The following is a 17,291-nucleotide window of genomic DNA, read 5'->3' as shown; positions in this document are numbered from 1 at the left end:
TCTTGTTGGACAACATCCGTCAGCCTAACTTTTTTATGTACAACTTACCTGTTCTCCTCACATTCCTTTTGCATAGCCCGTAAAGAAGTAAAATATTTAACTTTTCTTGGTTTACACAAAACATTAGTTTTCCCCCTAAACAAATAAGTCCTTGATAAAAATGAAATACAGATAATATAAAGGATTTAATTTTTACAAGCTTTTGGAGCCAGTGGCTACTACTTCTGGCAGAAGAATTGAAGGGGAAGGAAGAGGGGTGAAGGAAAAGCATTGGGGAGGATTAGGGAAAAGGGTACAGTTCAGAAAAGTCACCCAGAACCCCGGGTCAGGGGGCAGACTTACCAGACAGGATGAGAAGGAACCTCTTCCTTCCCCTTCAACTCTTCTGCCAGAAGAAGGAGCCACTGGCTCCAAAAGCTTGTAAAAGTTAAATCTTCTTGCGTGTGTGTTCCCTGCCGCCACTTGGGGAGTAGATCTTTTATCTATCTGTTTATATCATATTGATCTTTTATCTATCTGTTTATATCATATTGATCTTTTATCTATCTGTTTATATCATATTATGAATGACTGATTATTTTCGTTGTTATATTAGCACATGAAATACAGAATCAAAATTGGAGACTACAATTTCTCTGCTATCACAGCAGTGCAGCACTATTTACTCCTTATCTGACACAACTTATTTCTTTATCCTGTTATGAAATTGCTGTGTTCATAACTCAAGAGGTACACAGGAACAGTTAATTATGAGTGTGTACGATGTACTTTCAGTCATAATGATTAAATCACAGACTTCCAAGACACAGCAAAATTCTTTAGATTAAATTGTATCAGGTATATGACTCCAATTCCACACATACGAGGGTCATTCAATAATTAAAGAGACAAACTTGTCTGGAGAAAAAAGTGTTTAGTTTTACAAAACAATATTTTTCCAATTTTTCAACATATTCCTCTCGAACATTTATGCAATTGTTCCAACGGGCTACAAACGTTTTTATTCCAGCTGCAAAGAACTCTTTATCTTGATGTTTGAACCAATTTCCCACTAACTTTTTCACATTCTCATTGTCTTGGAACCTCTTCCCACGTAATGTCTCCTACAGTGCACCAAACAAATCGAAATCACTAGGTGCTAAATCAGAACTACAAGAGGGATGAGGCAGTACTTCCCAGCCCATAATGTTGACTGTTTCACGGGTTGGTTGAGCAATATGAGAATGTGTGTTGTCTTGCTGGAGAACCACACATCTCCTCTGAGATCCACGACATCTCTCTCTCATGGCTGGCTCAACTCTCATTTCTGCAGTCACATGGTGGTTGGCACGAATAATGTCATCAATTCAACTTTCAATTGAGGGAGTTGAAACTGCAACTGGTTGGCCAGAACAGTGTTCATCAGTCATTGAGTTGTAGCCATTCTTGAACTGCTCACCCAATTGTAAAAATTTGCATGATTCATACAACCTTCACCATAAACTTCAGACATTCTACAGTATATATTCAGTGGTTCCTAGCCTTCAGCAAGTAAAAAACAAATAACAGAACCTTGTTCAACTAATGTGGACATTTCAAGCTGACTCACCACCTTGAAATGTATTTTAGGGGTTATAAACAAAACAATGTTGATACATCAGCTGATCAGCGCTCATCCCAGGGATGCCAACTTAAAGCCATAAAAGTACCAAACCTGCCCCACTAACAGTTTTTTCCCCAGAGCAACTCATCTTTTTAATTACTGAATGACTCTCGTACAATTATTAAGAAAGTTGAGTACTTTTACTGCAAATATGCAATATTAATAAATTATTGATAGCATGCCAACACTGCCTCCTTATCGAGAATAACAACAGAAATTTTGCTCTCTGTAGCTGTGGATGTTTGGGCTGAACTGATAACATCCAGTTACAACATCACAACATCGGTGTTGCAGACAGAACTTTCACGATTACTGCAGAAATTTCATAAGCTACCAACACTGGCGAAGAGGAAAAGTAAAGACTGAAGAAAATTTTCACCAGTTTCCAACACTGATGACAAGGAACACAAATTGTAGAATTTTAGAACATGTTTTTTGCTCGCGTATCATGTCGTTTCTGGAAACCCAGAATCTACTCTGTAGGAATCAACATGGATTCCGCAAAAAGCGATCGTGTGAGACCCAACTTGCTTTATTCGTTCATGAGACCCAGAAAATATTAGATACAGGCTCCCAGGTAGATGCTATTTTCCTTGACTTCCGGAAGGCATTCGATACAGTTCCGCACTGGCGCCTGATAGACAAAGTAAGAGCCTATGGAATATCAGACCAGCTGTGTGGCTGGATTGAAGAGTTTTTAGCAAACAGAACACAGCATGTTGTTCTCAATGGAGAGACGTCTACAGACGTTAAAGTAACCTCTGGCGTGCCACAGGGGAGTGCTATGGGACCATTGCTTTTCACAATATATATAAATGACCTAGTACTTAGTGTCGGAAGTTCCATGCGGCTTTTTGCGGATGATGCTGTAGTATACAGAGAAGTTGCAGCATTCGAAAATTGTAGCAAAATGCAGGAAGATCTGCAGCAGATAGGCACGTGGTGCAGAGAGTGGCAACTGACCCTTAACATAGACAAATGTAATGTATTGCGAATACATAGAAAAAAGGATCCTTTATTATATGATTATATGATAGCGGAACAAACACTGCTAGTAGTTACTTCTGTAAAATATCTGGGAGTATGCGTACAGAACGATATGAAGTGGAATGATCATATAAAATTAATTGTTGGTAAGGCGGGTACCAGGTTGAGATTCATTGGGAGAATCCTTAGAAAATGTAGTCCATCAACAAAGGAGGTGGCTTACAAAACACTCGTTTGACCTATACTTAAGTATTGCTCATCAGTGTGGGATCCGTACCAGATCGGGTTGACGGAGGAGATAGAGAAGATCCAAAGAAGAGCGGCGCGTTTCGTCACAGCGTTATTTGGTAAGCGCAATAGTGTTACGGAGATGTTTAGCAAACTCAAGTGGCAGACTCTGCAAGAGAGGCACTCTACATCGTGGTGTAGCTTGCTGTCCACGTTTCGAGAGGGTGCCTTTCTAGATGAGGTATCGAATATATTGCTTTACCCTACTTATACCTCCCAAGGAGATCACGAATGTAAAATTAGAGGGATTTGAGCGCGCATGGAGGCTTTCCGGCAGTCGTTCTTCCCGCGAACCATGCGCGACTGAAACAGGAAAGGGAGGTAATGACAGTGGCACATAAAGTGCCCTCTGCCACACACCGTTGGGTGGCTTGCGGAGTATAAATGTAGATGTAGATGTAGATTCAGGAAAAATGAGGCAGTGCATACCCACAGAATTATTCTTGTTGCAACAAAGGGAATGAGAAAAAAGAACCAATACTGGCGTCAACACAGAACTAAGCAAGTGTTTTTTCCCATTAATTTTGAAAGCATGTTTGGTTTTGATTTTTGAGGAATCACTTTATTTTTTACTGCATGCTAATCAGTTTCCTCTCCAAGATGTTTTTTGACAATTTTGTCAACTGTTCTAAGCACGGCTCAACAGAGGAGCTCATGGTGGTGCACTTGGTCAGACTTTAAGAATGAAAGGAAAAAAGTCAACGGCAATTCCAAAATATTAAAATGTCACCACCACCCTTTCTGGAATATGATCGGAAATTTGAGGCTTGAAACAATTATATTCAACACACGGAGTAGCACTCCATTATGTACCACATATCAGCTGACATACAAACAAAAGCATTTTCAGTATCATATGCAGACCCCACTCATATTTCAACTCTTTCAGACACTGTCACCAGCCTGTAAACCTCTCCATTCTGCCATTAAAGATATTCTTGAGAAATATTATGAGTCTCAAGTCCATGTTGTTGCTGCCAGACAGAGGATTTTTTTCAATGTTTTAGGAAGTTAAATCAAAATTATAAGGAGTGGAGTACTCAATTACAGGGCTCAACTAGGGAGTTTAAATTTCATTGTGAAGATGACTTGTTTAAGAAATCTTCTGCATATTCTCTACTTCAGGATATGCTTATCAAGCACTCCCCTGGTAATAAATTAAAGAAGGGCCTGCTTAGCCTAACAAATCCTTCTTTCCAAGACTGCCATTAATTTGGGCATATGAACAATTGCCTATATCTGCTGAAATGTTACAGTGCAAGGATGCTGATGTGTTCACTGCGAGTCAACAACCAGCATTGGCTAACTGACTGATGAGGACCGATCCAAAAAATACAGGATGAGGACATTATTTGACTGAAATAGGCGGTAAACAAGTTCAGAAATGCTGAACTACTATTTTATTCACACTGTGGTGTAAACCAGAGAAGGAACACTTGTTTCTATCAGGCAACACATTGCAATTATTGTAAAAATACCAGACATAGGGCAGAGGTTTAAAAAACGAAGCACAACTAACAAAAACATCAGATGCTCAAACATACTGCTGTAGTAAACCATAAGAAGGCAAGTGTTGTTCATAATGAACATGTGCAAATTCAAAAACTTCCACAGACAAAGTGTCGTGTGAATGTCATATTTTCTGTCAGTAAAAAGTCATTATCTGAGTTGACAATGTGCTGATCAACTTTCGAACTGACAAACGGTCGTCAATTTCAATCATAAATCTAGTCATACTGGAAATTGGGATCGCCAAAGTTATCAGGTTTTCAAAGTTAACCGTTCAGTTACAGCAATCAGCAGATTCCACAGAAAGGAGAATTCACAACAGATATTATGTATAGACAATTTACAAAACAAGCTACAATCTTAGTTCTAAATTCAAATGAAGCAACAAATTTGCTAGGCCTGTATCCCATCTATGCTTTGGGCTTCACCATTCATGAAGAAGTGAATCAAATTCAAACTGACGTTCTGAATGGGATTTAACACATCTGTTCCAAAAAGGTGATTTTTTTTTTTTCGAAAGTAACAAGTAGAACTAAAGGTTACAAGGCACACATGATGATGAAGTCAACTGCAGTGGCAAAATTCTGTGAAGCGCGCAACATTTCCTTTCCATTAAAAGATAAAGTAAAGCAAAGAAAATGAGGTTATTGAAGCCACAACCATTAGCCAATGGTAAAGTAACAGAACTGCTCATGGTGCATCTTCAGAACTCACTTTATTACTGACTCTTATTCAATTCCCAAGGTGGAAAAAATGATGTCAAAATTAGCTGGTGGTGTGCACTTTGTCAAACTGAATTTACAGAAGCGTATTTGCAATCCCTTTGGTTGAAGGCACACAGAGATTTACGACAACAGTCGAAACACATTTTTTAAAAAACTAAGTGATCTAGTACCCATTAAAATGTGCAAAAACAGGGGTACCTGATACAGATACAGAACAGGTTGGCTGTGTACTATTTAAATTTAAATGTTCACACGGTGTCACAATGGGCCATAAAAATCAAATCAGACTGCAATGCACTCACACGCTTAGAGGGAGATCACCTACGCTGCCTTCTTTTACAAAATCAGAAGACCTGTATGCAGTCAGCTGTCTGAGGAACCTGCTAATGCTGATGGCAGCCGTCCCACCAGTGCAGCCAGCAATGGTGCCCAGCTGCACACAGCCAGCGAGGAACCGATGGAAGTGGATGCAGTGCTCATACTTCACACAAAAACATAAAAATGTTTAAGACTCAACCGGTCACCACCTCACTGTGGTACTGACTAGGTTTTGCACAGTGCCATGGGAAAATGCCAATGGAGGCATGGTGAGTGCATGCACCGAATTTGCATGCCTCCAAGCATGGAAGCAGGATATTAATGAAGCCATTCAGCTTCAACGGCTTGCCCTCCAGGGAAGATGATGTGTAAATTGCTCAAGGGGTACACAGCAGTAACACAGAAGTCCACCACCACACAAAAGCACATCACTTGCCAGCACCTCCTCAGTTCTACACAGCAGCCTCCAAGACTATCTTCTGCTTTCACACCATGTCCGTCAGTGCATCATATCCATCTGCCGATAGGGTTGCCAGCTGCTATGGAGAGCACTGTCAACTGTGGCCTACTCTGCTTCTGCAAAATACGGGTGCACATGGAGATTCTTTTGCCAACACGGACAGAAGTCAATGCACCACTGACACTCGCTCAGTTCTGTCATAACTCTAACAGTTCCTGCAATTAGGCTATAGAGCATGGTTCTGGCAGTTCGGTTCAGAGGCTAATGCAGTTCCATCTCTTTTATACACAATTGTGAAGTTCTACAGTGATGACAGTTCTCATATAGCAACCACTACTTACAGAGCAATAGGGAATAGTTAACTACGGGTGTTAGATATAGGACCTCAGTGCCATCATCCAACTACTAAAGAAGTTATGTACATTTATTGCAAATTTTCAATGTTAATAAACTATTGCATCTGCCTATCCAAGGCTTTCAAGATGTCAAGTGAGGAAACTGTAAGTCGGTTTCCACATGACTGACGTTTTCAGAATTCATCATGGTTGGTGTGGAAGAGATTTTTCTGCTCAAGATATCTCATTATGTTCAAGCTCAAAATATGCTCTAGGATTCTACAACACACAGACGTCAAAGACATTGGATGGTAGTTCTCGGTATTGGCCGCAAAATGAGGAAATCCACTGATATAACCGAGCTTGACAAAGGACAGAGGGGTAAGGTCCTGGCCCTTGAATGAGAATTTCAGAAGCTGTGAAGCTGATTAGTTATTCATGTGCCACTGTTGAGACAATTTACAGTAAGCGGTTGAAGAACAGCAAAACCATGACTAGTTGACTAGATGTTGGATGTGTATGACCCATCATGGAACATGGAGGTCAGAGGGTTGCCCGTTCTGTAAAGCAGGATAAGGAATGATCTGCGGGAGATCTGATTACGGATTACACTGCTGGTGCAAGCACAAGCGTTTCAGAACACATTGTTCAGCGTATGTTGTTGATCAGGGTGCTTCGCAGCAGACAATCACTATGTGCTCTCATGCTGACCCATAGACACAGTAAATTATGATTGCAGTGGGCATGGGATAATCCAAGGCTGCACTGTGGGTCAATGGAAACCTGTCACCTGGTCAGATAAGTAATGGGGAGAAGTATTATGCTACGGGGGATATTCATGCAGGCTTCCATTGAATCTGCAGTACTGATGGAAGACACTGTGACAGCTGTGGATTAAGTGAACTTTATTACTGATACCTACATTCATTCATGACCAATGTCTTCCTTGATGACAAAGGCATCTTCTAGCATGATAATTTCCATGCCACAAGACTTGACTCATGCTATAATGGTTTGAGAAATGAGATTGTGGGCTCATATTGGTGTCTTGGCCACCAACCTGATCTGAACCCAATGGATGGGAATGCTATAGGGCATCAGCTCCCCACCTCCCCCCCCCCCCCCCTTCACCACCATCACCCACACACACACACACACACACACACACACACACACACACACACACACACACACACACACACAGAGAGAGAGAGAGAGAGAGAGAGAGAGAGAGAGAGAGAGAGAGAGAGAAATGGGCAATAATTCTCTCTCAGGGACTGAGAAAACAGTATAGAGACAGAATGGAAAAATACATAGAAAGGAAGACCAGTACAGCTCCAAAAGTCAAACAATGAATATTTTTTTTATTTGGCCATAGTTTGTAAGTACTAGCAATTAATAACAGCAATTATTATTGTTTTGATAACCGCAGTACATGTAATATTTACTGTACATTTCAGTGACAAAAAGACGGCACTATCATAAACATGGGTACAAGAAAATATCTCACCTCTGGTCCCACAACCTCTCTGAAATGCAAGCTGGGTTCATACTGGCAGTAAAGTTCCAGAAGCATTCTCTCAGCTAGTTTCTGCTCAGATTTCGACAGTTCTCTCCCTCTAGGGTCCAATGAATTCTTCATGTTGCTCAGGTAGTCCCTCAGCTCGGTACACAAAAGACATTGCCATGTTTCACTTTCCCTGTAGACGAAAGATAAATATATCTTATTTTGATTGTTTAACGTACACACAATTTTTCATTGTTTGACTACTACAGCAAAAGTTTAAAAAATAATTGAAAGAACACATCATATGTATTGTGAAATGATTTTTCTAAAGTAAGAACCAAAATAGATCAGAGAAACATTTGATCTGTTTTTGAATGACAGTCGAAATAATGTACAGCAGCTGAGACGTTCTTACATTAGTGATGTAAGGAGACCACTGAGTGAAATTCCACAACACAAATATCTTCTAGTATTCTTTAAAATTATCAGATTTTATGTTAAATGTGTTTCAAATGTTTCCCTTATCTACCATGATTCATACTTTCAGACAAATTACTTCGCAAAAATTGGATCTCTTTTTTCCTCCCCAAAAGCTTTTTATTGTCAAACTTTGTTAGGATAGCATGAAATTAACATAAATACCAATCTGCATGATGAATTTGACACTGAAAGACCTAAGTCAGAACAAGAACCTCAGGAGTAGACAACATTCCATTAGAACTACTGATAGCCTTGCAAGAGCCAGCCATGACAAAACTCTACCATCTCGTGAACAAGATGTATGAGACAGGCGAAATACCCTCAGACTTCAAGAAGAATATAATAATTCCAATCCCAAAGAAAGCAGTGCTGACAGGTGTGAAAATTACCAAACTATCAGTTTAATAAGTCACAGCTGCAAAATACCAACATGAATTCTTTACAGACGAAAGGCAAAACTGGTAGAAGCCGACCTCGGGGAAGACCACTTTGGATTCCAAAGAAATGTTGGAACACGTGAGGCAATACTGACCCTACAACTAATCTTAGATTAAGGAAAGATAAACATCTTTCTAGCATTTGTAGACTTAAAGAAAGCTTTTAACAATGTTGACTGGAATACTCTCTTTCAAACTCTGAAGATAGCAGGGGTCTAATACAGGGAGCGAGAGACTATTTACAATTTGTACAGAAACCAGATGGCAGTTATAAGAGTCGAGGGACATGAAAGGGAAGCAGTGGTTTGGAAGGGAGCGAGACGGGGTTGTAGCCTATCCCCGATGTTATTCAATCTATATACTGAGCAAGCAGTAAAGGAAACAAAAGAAAAATTTGGAGTAGGAATTAAAATCCACGGAGAAGAAATAAAAACTTTGAAGTTTTCCAATGACATTGTAATTCTGTCAGAGACAGCAAAGGACCTGGAAGCACAGCTGAATGGAATGGACAGTGTCTTGAAAGGAGGATATAAGATTAACATTATCACAAGCAAAGCAAGGATAGGCCTCAGCTAGAGATGGTGATCTTGTGTGTGAGAGTTGCGTTTGCATGATTTTTTTTTTGTGTGTGTGTGTGTGTGTGTGTGTGTGTGTGTGTGTGTGTGTGTGTGTGTGTGTAGTCTATTCCCGATGAAGGCCTTGTTGGTCGAAAGCAACTTTCTGGCAGTCTTTTTGTTGTAGCTACCTGTGACTCAGCATCTTCGCTATATGCTGAGTAGCAACTATCCTTTTCATAATATTGTTACATTCCATCCTCGACTTTCCATTGTTTGATTTCCTTGTTAGGTATAGAATTACATTTACAGCATGTGTTTTCTCAACTAGACTTGAAAATTGTGGGAAAAAGTTTAGATACTCTAGAAATAACACTTGTCGAGCAGCAGGAGCAGATGGGACACTCCAGATACTTACCACATTTTTCTGTTACGACTAGGGACCGGCAAAATTCGTATTTTGCAATAAATGTGAAATAGATGTGAATTTTGCCTCAAAATGTGAAAGCACAAAATTATTTAATAGACAGTATTTTGTACCAAATTGTATTTATATGAAGTATTTTATCAGAGATAGTTTGAAATAGCTTTATTTTCTGCATATAAATATCGAAAATATTACCAATTTTCAGTTACTGGTATTTTAAATCATCTGGCGAACCCAATTTGGAAATCTAATGCACATAAGAACTTGTTTTCAAAATATAAAGTGCACAAACGTAACGATGAATCAATATGCACAATGATCTGGTGTCATTCCAATTGTGGACGGTTGAATGGTCTATTGAAGATAATATCACATAATGTGATGTAGCAGTACTCAATTGTGGCACCTAGCATTTTAAAACAAAGAAACTGTACGTTTGTTTGTTAGCCAAAGCTCAAAAGATGATACGTTGTGGAAACTTTTACTGTATCAAATTAGGTGGCGGATGTTTTGAACTGTGGTCGCATCAAATGCCCCCTAGACATTGGCTCTGAACTACATCGTTAGCAATACACTGCTAACCTCAACAAACAATTGCCCATTGCTGTCTCCGAATGTCTTGTGTCGTGCACTGCTTGTGGTTTTCTTTTCTTATTTTGAAAAATGTGAAGTGACTAATCCTGGTCTATAACATATTTCGATTACCACCCTCACAACACTAGAAGAGATTGGTGATATCTGTAACAATGTATCAATCCTGCTAAAGGGAAGCGGGGCTTGTTTCCCTGTACCTCTCCCCTCTCGTCTGATGGTCAAAATTCTGGTTTGTTTACACTTGTGGCTATCTGCTGCTATAGCCAATAATGTCTGCACTCTGTGCTATAGCAACTGGAAAAAGAAATTTGTAACATGTTTCGACTGTGGCAAAATCCTTTACCTAACATAAAAATATAATTACTGTATGTTCAGTTCTACTTAGATGCCAAATACTTTGTCATTTCAATTTGTAGCATTGTCAAGCATGGGTTGCACAGCTATGAAGGCCTACATTAATAGTCTGCAGATTTTGTAATGATTGAACTTGGCAGGAAAAGACAAGTAATGTCTAGAAACTCCCTAAGATGGCAACACATTCAGATCACCAGCGGGAAAATGCTGCTGCTCTTCAACAGAACAATCATTCCTGAAAGCTTGAATACAGCCAAACCCAGAAAATAAAGGCCATCTCAGAACAAAAAGTTTTGTGCATAAGCAAACAATCCAGTCAAAAAGGTCCCAGTCGGCACTTTTTGTAAGAGTCAATTTCAAAGAACTAATGCTTTGTTCATCTTCACTAATGTAGCGTGATAACATTTTATATTAGTGCACTAAAACAAAAAAGACGAAGGATGAAGTAGTATATGTAAGGAGTTCTAAGGACCAAGATGAGTCAGTATCCCTTAGGAACAGATATTAAACTGAAGGAGGACAAATGTTGCAACCATGGTAGACTGATGTTTGAACTATGTGAAGCTTAGAAGGGAAAAGAGGAATATGTATTGGTGGAAAGAGAATAGAATGTGTAAGATTTGCTGATGACATGGTATTAGTGGCAGTAAGTGAGCGGACAGGGATTAACATGCTGAAAGATCTGAATGAAGCTTGTGTGGAATATGGGATGCAAATAAACACAGCAAAAACAAAGAGTGTGGCCATCAATACAAGATGCAGACTGTCCAATATTAAAATAGGACAATCTACCATTAGCCAAGTAAGTGAATTTAAATATCTTGGAAGCACAATAACTGAAGACTTGAGATGTCACCAGGAGGTGAAAACTAATTGCCATAGCGAAGGAGGCATTCAACAGAAAGAAGGCTTGGCAAATGTTTTGTCTGGAGTGTGGCACTATATGGGGCAGAAACATGGATGCTGAGACGAGAGGATGAAAAAAAGGTTAGAAGCATTTGAGATGTGGATGTGGATGAGAATGGAGAGAATAAGCTGGATGGAAAGAGTGAGTAATGAAAGAGTATTGGAAAGGGTTGGTGAGAGAGGATGTCTGCTGAAGGTTGTAAGAGGAAGGAAAAAGAACAGGTTGGGACATTCATTGAGAAGGGAGTGGTTGCTAACAGATGCTTTGGAAGGATTTGTTTGTGGGAGCAGACAGAGAGGAAGAAGGAGATACAAGATGATAGACAACATACAGGGAAGAGGAAATTACGCAGACCTGAAGAGGATGGCAGAAGACCGGACAGCCTGGAGAACTACCATGTGAAAACCTGCCTTTTGGCAGAACACTGATGATGATGATGATGATGATGATGATGATGATGTGAAGTTCATGTGTCCTATTTCAAGACAATTATTGTAATCATGATAAAAAATGTTTGTTGTAATTGTTGTTCTTCTGTGACTATGTCATGTATTTTATTTCGGGACAAGTATTGTAAGAACATTTTTGAATTCTGTAAAGCACAGTATTGTATCTCAGAACAATCGTAATCATACAATAATCTTTAAGTGTAATTGTTATACTGTTGTAACTATGGGAAAAATAAATAAATAAATAATAACCCAAGAAATGTTTCCCTTATCTACCATGATTCATACTTTCAGACAAATGACTTCGCAAAAATTGGATCTCTTTTTTCCTCCCCAAAAGCTTTTTATTGTCAAACTTTGTTAGGATAGCATGAAATTAACATAAATACCAATCTGCATGATGAATTTGACACTGAAAGACCTAAGTCAGAACAAGAACCTCAGGAGTAGACAACATTCCACTCTGAAGGATAATGCCAATTTTTCCAAGGGGAGGGGCGTCACGTCTGCAGCAAAAAATTCAAGTACTAGTAAAAAATTCAAGTACCAGTAAAAAATTCAAGTGCTAGTAAAAAATTCAAGTGCTAGTAAAAAATATCAAAGTTAACTACATAAAGACAGAGTCTGAGCATAGGAACAGAAACAGACACAGATAGGACAAATAGCCACATGCTTGAGGTCCTAGGCCATGGACCAGAGAAGACCTGTGCAATAAATAAGGAAACAGATTTAAGGAAGCAAGAGCTAGGCAATAACACAAGGAGCTATGAGACAGATTTCATGAGGGGAATCCATAGATGACAACAGGATAAAAACTTCACTTAGCCTCTGAAAGATATCTGAAGAATAACACATAGCCAATAATGCTATGTGAAGCCTTTGAAGCTATCTCAAGGACTGGTAGGGTCAAAGAGGAAGGCGAACAAAAAGAGAGGACCACAGCCGAGTCCAGAGCAAAGTTAGAAACATGTAGACAGATTTGGCCAGGAGATGTACATACTGAGAGAGATGTCAGTAGACAGTACGGGTTAGATGGAGAAGCAGTCATGGACTGAAGCAGACAGTGTGTTCAGCTGAACGTGCTGCAAATAAGATAGCTACAAGGGCTCTGCTGGTCTTAGAATTTATATACAAGAGTTTCAGTAAGTGGACAGAATGGTGATAAAAGTCACTGTCATTGTGTAAGGACATGGCAGCCAACATACCAACCACCTCAGCTAGGGAAGTTAGCTTTGTAAATAATATTTGGAAAATAATCTAATGTCACTTATCCACCTCACTATCCCCCAATCCTGTACATGTGGTTCTGAAATTCTAGTCAGACACTCAGGTACTCCTTCACTTTGATAAAATCGGCTGAATTCAGTTTATCATGAACCCCTGTTGCTCTATCCCTCGTAAATTCCAAGATTGAGACTGAGACACGACAATGGTAAAAAGAACCACAAAAATGCTTTATATTTAAAAATATTTGTTCTTTTTGTTTTTATACATAGCATCACAAAAAATAACTCTTACGCAGGAATTGCTTTGAGATGAGGAATGTGGCAGTTAACGTGGAAGACCTTTGGACATTTGTCACAGCATACTAGCTCACCACCATCCATACACACAGCACACCAATCTTCATTTGGATCATCCTTCTGTGGTTCTGCAAAGAAAAAAAATCAGTACAACCAAACTGGAACTATGTCATGAAGTAATATCACATCTTGTCTCAAATAGGATGCAAACACATTAATAGTACAGTTCAACAGCTGTTACTGACTGCACCTCATTTCAAACTGTCCTCATCTACGTACTTCAAGAAGCTGCAGAAAATTATCATGGAGCTGCATTCTACGAGGGATCATTCATGGAAGTTCTTGATTCTTTCATATAAAAAATGTTGACTGTTTAAAGCTTTTCAGTACAATGTACACACCGAGCACTATTTTTTGTATCATAATTTCATCTCCACTAACATTTATAATTAATACACTATTTTTCAACAGCCTGATTATAACCAATTTTTATGGTACCCATAAGACCTTGATGTGTATGACTATTCATTACTGCCAAATCACCTTACACCAACACATTCAATGAGCTTGCTGAACACATTATAATCACTGCACTACTGATATGAGTTGTATCAAAAATGTGCCCTCACCTTCAACGGGGGGAAAAAGAAAGAAAGGAAAGAAAGAAAGAAAAAAAAAACACATGTTGCACAAAGTGTCATTCTTACTTGTAGATCCCTACTTGGGCCACTCCATCTTTACCGGATTTCATACTGTATTTGACCCATACATCAGGGAAATTTTATCCTGAAGCTTTTAGCACACACAAAAAGGTGTTTCTAATATTTAAATCTGAAGAGTACATCTGCAGTTGATGTAATATTTTTAGCTGCTATGAGATGTTTTCAAGAAACACCACAACAGAATACTGTTCCGTGCATACACGACTCATGATCTGAGTTTCTATATATTTTAGTGATATGCATAACTTGCTATTCACATTTTCCTTGCAGCAAACATCACACACTTAATTAGTTGCAGCAATGCCTGAGGCATTAACTTATTATTCCTGTGTGCCTACTTAATCACTGCAGTATTCATCAACCAGAAATGTTTTGAAGTTTACAACACACCCCTAAGGCATCTTCAATCTGAACTCACTGAGCAGTCAAATAAAACTGTCGACAAGATGAAACATGTGGACGAGATGAACATATTTGTCCCATTTGAGAAATATAGAGGCATCCTACAACTAAGACGTGATTTATGTTGTTCCTAAATTATCTGATTCAGTCGAGGAGAATTTGATCCTGCTGAAAGTATGCACACACTGAGTCTATAGTCAATGAGATCTGTGATGCAGTGCATTAACTGCTACAACTAAAATACTTTATCGCCAAGTGTGTTGTGGAGTGACAACTGATGATTAAACAACATAGAGAGTTGAAACTCACATGTGTTATGTGTAAATGATGCCTTATTTAGCCAGTTTTCTATCAAGCAAAGCACCTGAGTGTAACACAGGCTGTCTCAAAACTATCACTGCGATTTGCATTCACAGTCATCCCATCAAAACATTTAATAACTGTAAACACTAACATCCTTATAAGACATATGTATTTTGCTCCCTAAGTTTTTAAGCTGTTCTTGGAGTAAACAACACATGCAAATCAAATTTACATCAGCTAATAGGGAAATTTTTTATTACAAAAGGAAACAGAAATATATGAATATTATAATGTCGTAATACGTTACCTGAAAAATTGTTAATTAAACCAACAACTATGTTCTGAAGCACAATTAAAGCACCAATCAAAATAACTAATCAAAATATCTAATTAAGTATAACATTAGAATAGACTAGAGAGAATAGATAAAACTGACTGATGAAATCCTCCCAATCACCACCTACACCACATGCACCATCTATCCCACCAGAGGCAGGAGTATATGTGAAATCAGTCATGTGATCCACAAGCTAAGCTAAGCCACAGTGCTGCATTCTATATTGGCATGACAATCAACACGCTGTCTGTCGGCATGACCGACCACTGACAAACTGTGGAAAAGAAACAGCTGGCCACATAGTTGCTGAGCAATCTGCCCAATACAATGTTCTTCCTTTTAAAAACTGCTTCACAGCCTGTGCCAGCTGGAATCTTCATATCAACATCAACTTTCCAGAATTGCACAGGTGGGAACTCTCCCTGCTGTATATCCTATGCTCCTGTAACCCACCTCACCTAAACCTTCATTAGTCATTGTCCTACATCCACCTATCTCCTTCCCTGTTCCTACTCCAGCATCACACAGCCCTCTATTCCACCAATGCATATATGAATATATGAATTTTCCTTCTCTCCTTTTCCACTGCCACCCCCCCCCCCCCCCTCCCCCTGTCTAATCTTGTGACTGCACCTAGCTGCCCCATCCTCTCTCCAACTTGTCCCTGTACGCTCCCACAAGCAGTACTTTACCATCCCCCCACCTCTACCCAGCTATCCCTCTCCCTCCCCACCCTAGCATCTTTCTAACCCCCAGCATCCAGATTGCTTCCCCCAGCATGCGCTACTGCTCGCAGTCTGGCCTCAGCAGACATAGACTGTGGTCATATGCGTGTGAGTTACACTTGTGTGTGTGTGTGTGTGTGTGTGTGTGTGTGTGTGTGTGTGTGTGTGTGTGTGTGTGTGTGTGCACGCGCGCTCTGTCTAATTCCAATGCAGGCCTTTTTCACCAAAAGCTTACTTGTTTGGCAGTCTTTCTGTTGTGTCTATCTGTGATTGAGCATCTCTGCTATATGGTGAGTAGCAATTTATCCTTTTCATAATACTCTCATTATTCCGTCATGAATTTTCCATTGTTTGATGAAATTTGTGTGTTTGATAACTTATAGGTATGTGAATAACATTAAAAAAGGAAGCTTGGTAATAAATATGTAAATAATATAATTTTCTCAATTGTCAGAAGCATATTTCTTTTTTTTTCTCTTTTAACTACAGTTGAACATATTGCTTAAAAAGATGCTATTAGTTATGAGAAACTTAGCCATGGCCTTGTTGAATGGGCAGTTTTAGATGGTGCACACTGTAATACCCTAAAACTACATTAACTTATATCAATACAATTAATGACCCAGTCTGGCTGCGCAAAGGTAGCATTAAGTACAGGGTGGCACAGATAAAAGTACCCCATGTAAGTACAAAGGAAATACAGTGAAATTACAGAAACCAAGAGCTGAACTGGACTAACCATTTATTTACAGTGAAAAATACATTTACTGAAGACACTGAAAGTGACCTCCTGCCACATCAATACATAGCTATGCACGCCTAAGCATCTACATATATACTCCGCTAGCCAACAAGCGGTGTGTGGCGGAGGGCACTATTTGTGCCAAAGTCATATCCCCCCCCCTGTTCCACTCGCGGATTGCGCAAGGGAAAAATATGACTGTCTGAACGTCTCAGTATGAGCTCTAAGCTCTAAGTTCAATTATCTTTGAATGGTGATCAAGGTGTGATCTGAAAGTTGGTTGTAATAATATATGCTCTACATCCTCAGCAAAGATCAGATTTTGGAATTTAGTGAGCAGCCCCTTCTGTTTAGTGCGTCATCTATCTGCAAGTGTGTCCCACTTCAAACTTTCTATGAGACTTGTAACACTCTCGCGATGTCTAAAAGTACCAGTCACAAATCTTGACACTCTTCTTTGGACCTTCTCAATCTTGAATCAGACCCAACCAGTAAGGGTTCCAGACAGATGAACAATACTCTAAGACTGGACAAACTAGAGTATTGTAAGCAATTTCCTTTGTT

The 17,291-nt window shown here is 39.3% G+C and overlaps 1 protein-coding gene across 2 annotated transcripts in view; it reads right to left on the bottom strand.

Annotated features, from left to right (window-relative positions):
• The window catches only part of LOC124804760 (E3 ubiquitin-protein ligase TRIM33), a 138,934-nt gene that overhangs the window by 51,393 nt on the left and 70,250 nt on the right, over positions 1-17,291 (bottom strand). For both annotated transcript variants that reach the window (XM_047265069.1, XM_047265070.1), the window contains exons 12-13: positions 13,492-13,624; positions 7,775-7,964 (exon numbers count right to left, since the gene is read on the bottom strand). In XM_047265069.1, the coding sequence (XP_047121025.1) occupies positions 7,775-7,964; positions 13,492-13,624 (323 nt within the window). The remainder of the gene's footprint in view (positions 1-7,774; positions 7,965-13,491; positions 13,625-17,291) is intronic.

The sequence above is a fragment of the Schistocerca piceifrons genome, chromosome 7, assembly GCF_021461385.2.
Source record: "Schistocerca piceifrons isolate TAMUIC-IGC-003096 chromosome 7, iqSchPice1.1, whole genome shotgun sequence".
NCBI classification, from domain to species: Eukaryota; Metazoa; Arthropoda; class Insecta; order Orthoptera; family Acrididae; genus Schistocerca; species Schistocerca piceifrons.
Note: the sequence above shows the minus strand (reverse complement) of the source record. Positions and strands in the feature narration are given on the sequence as shown.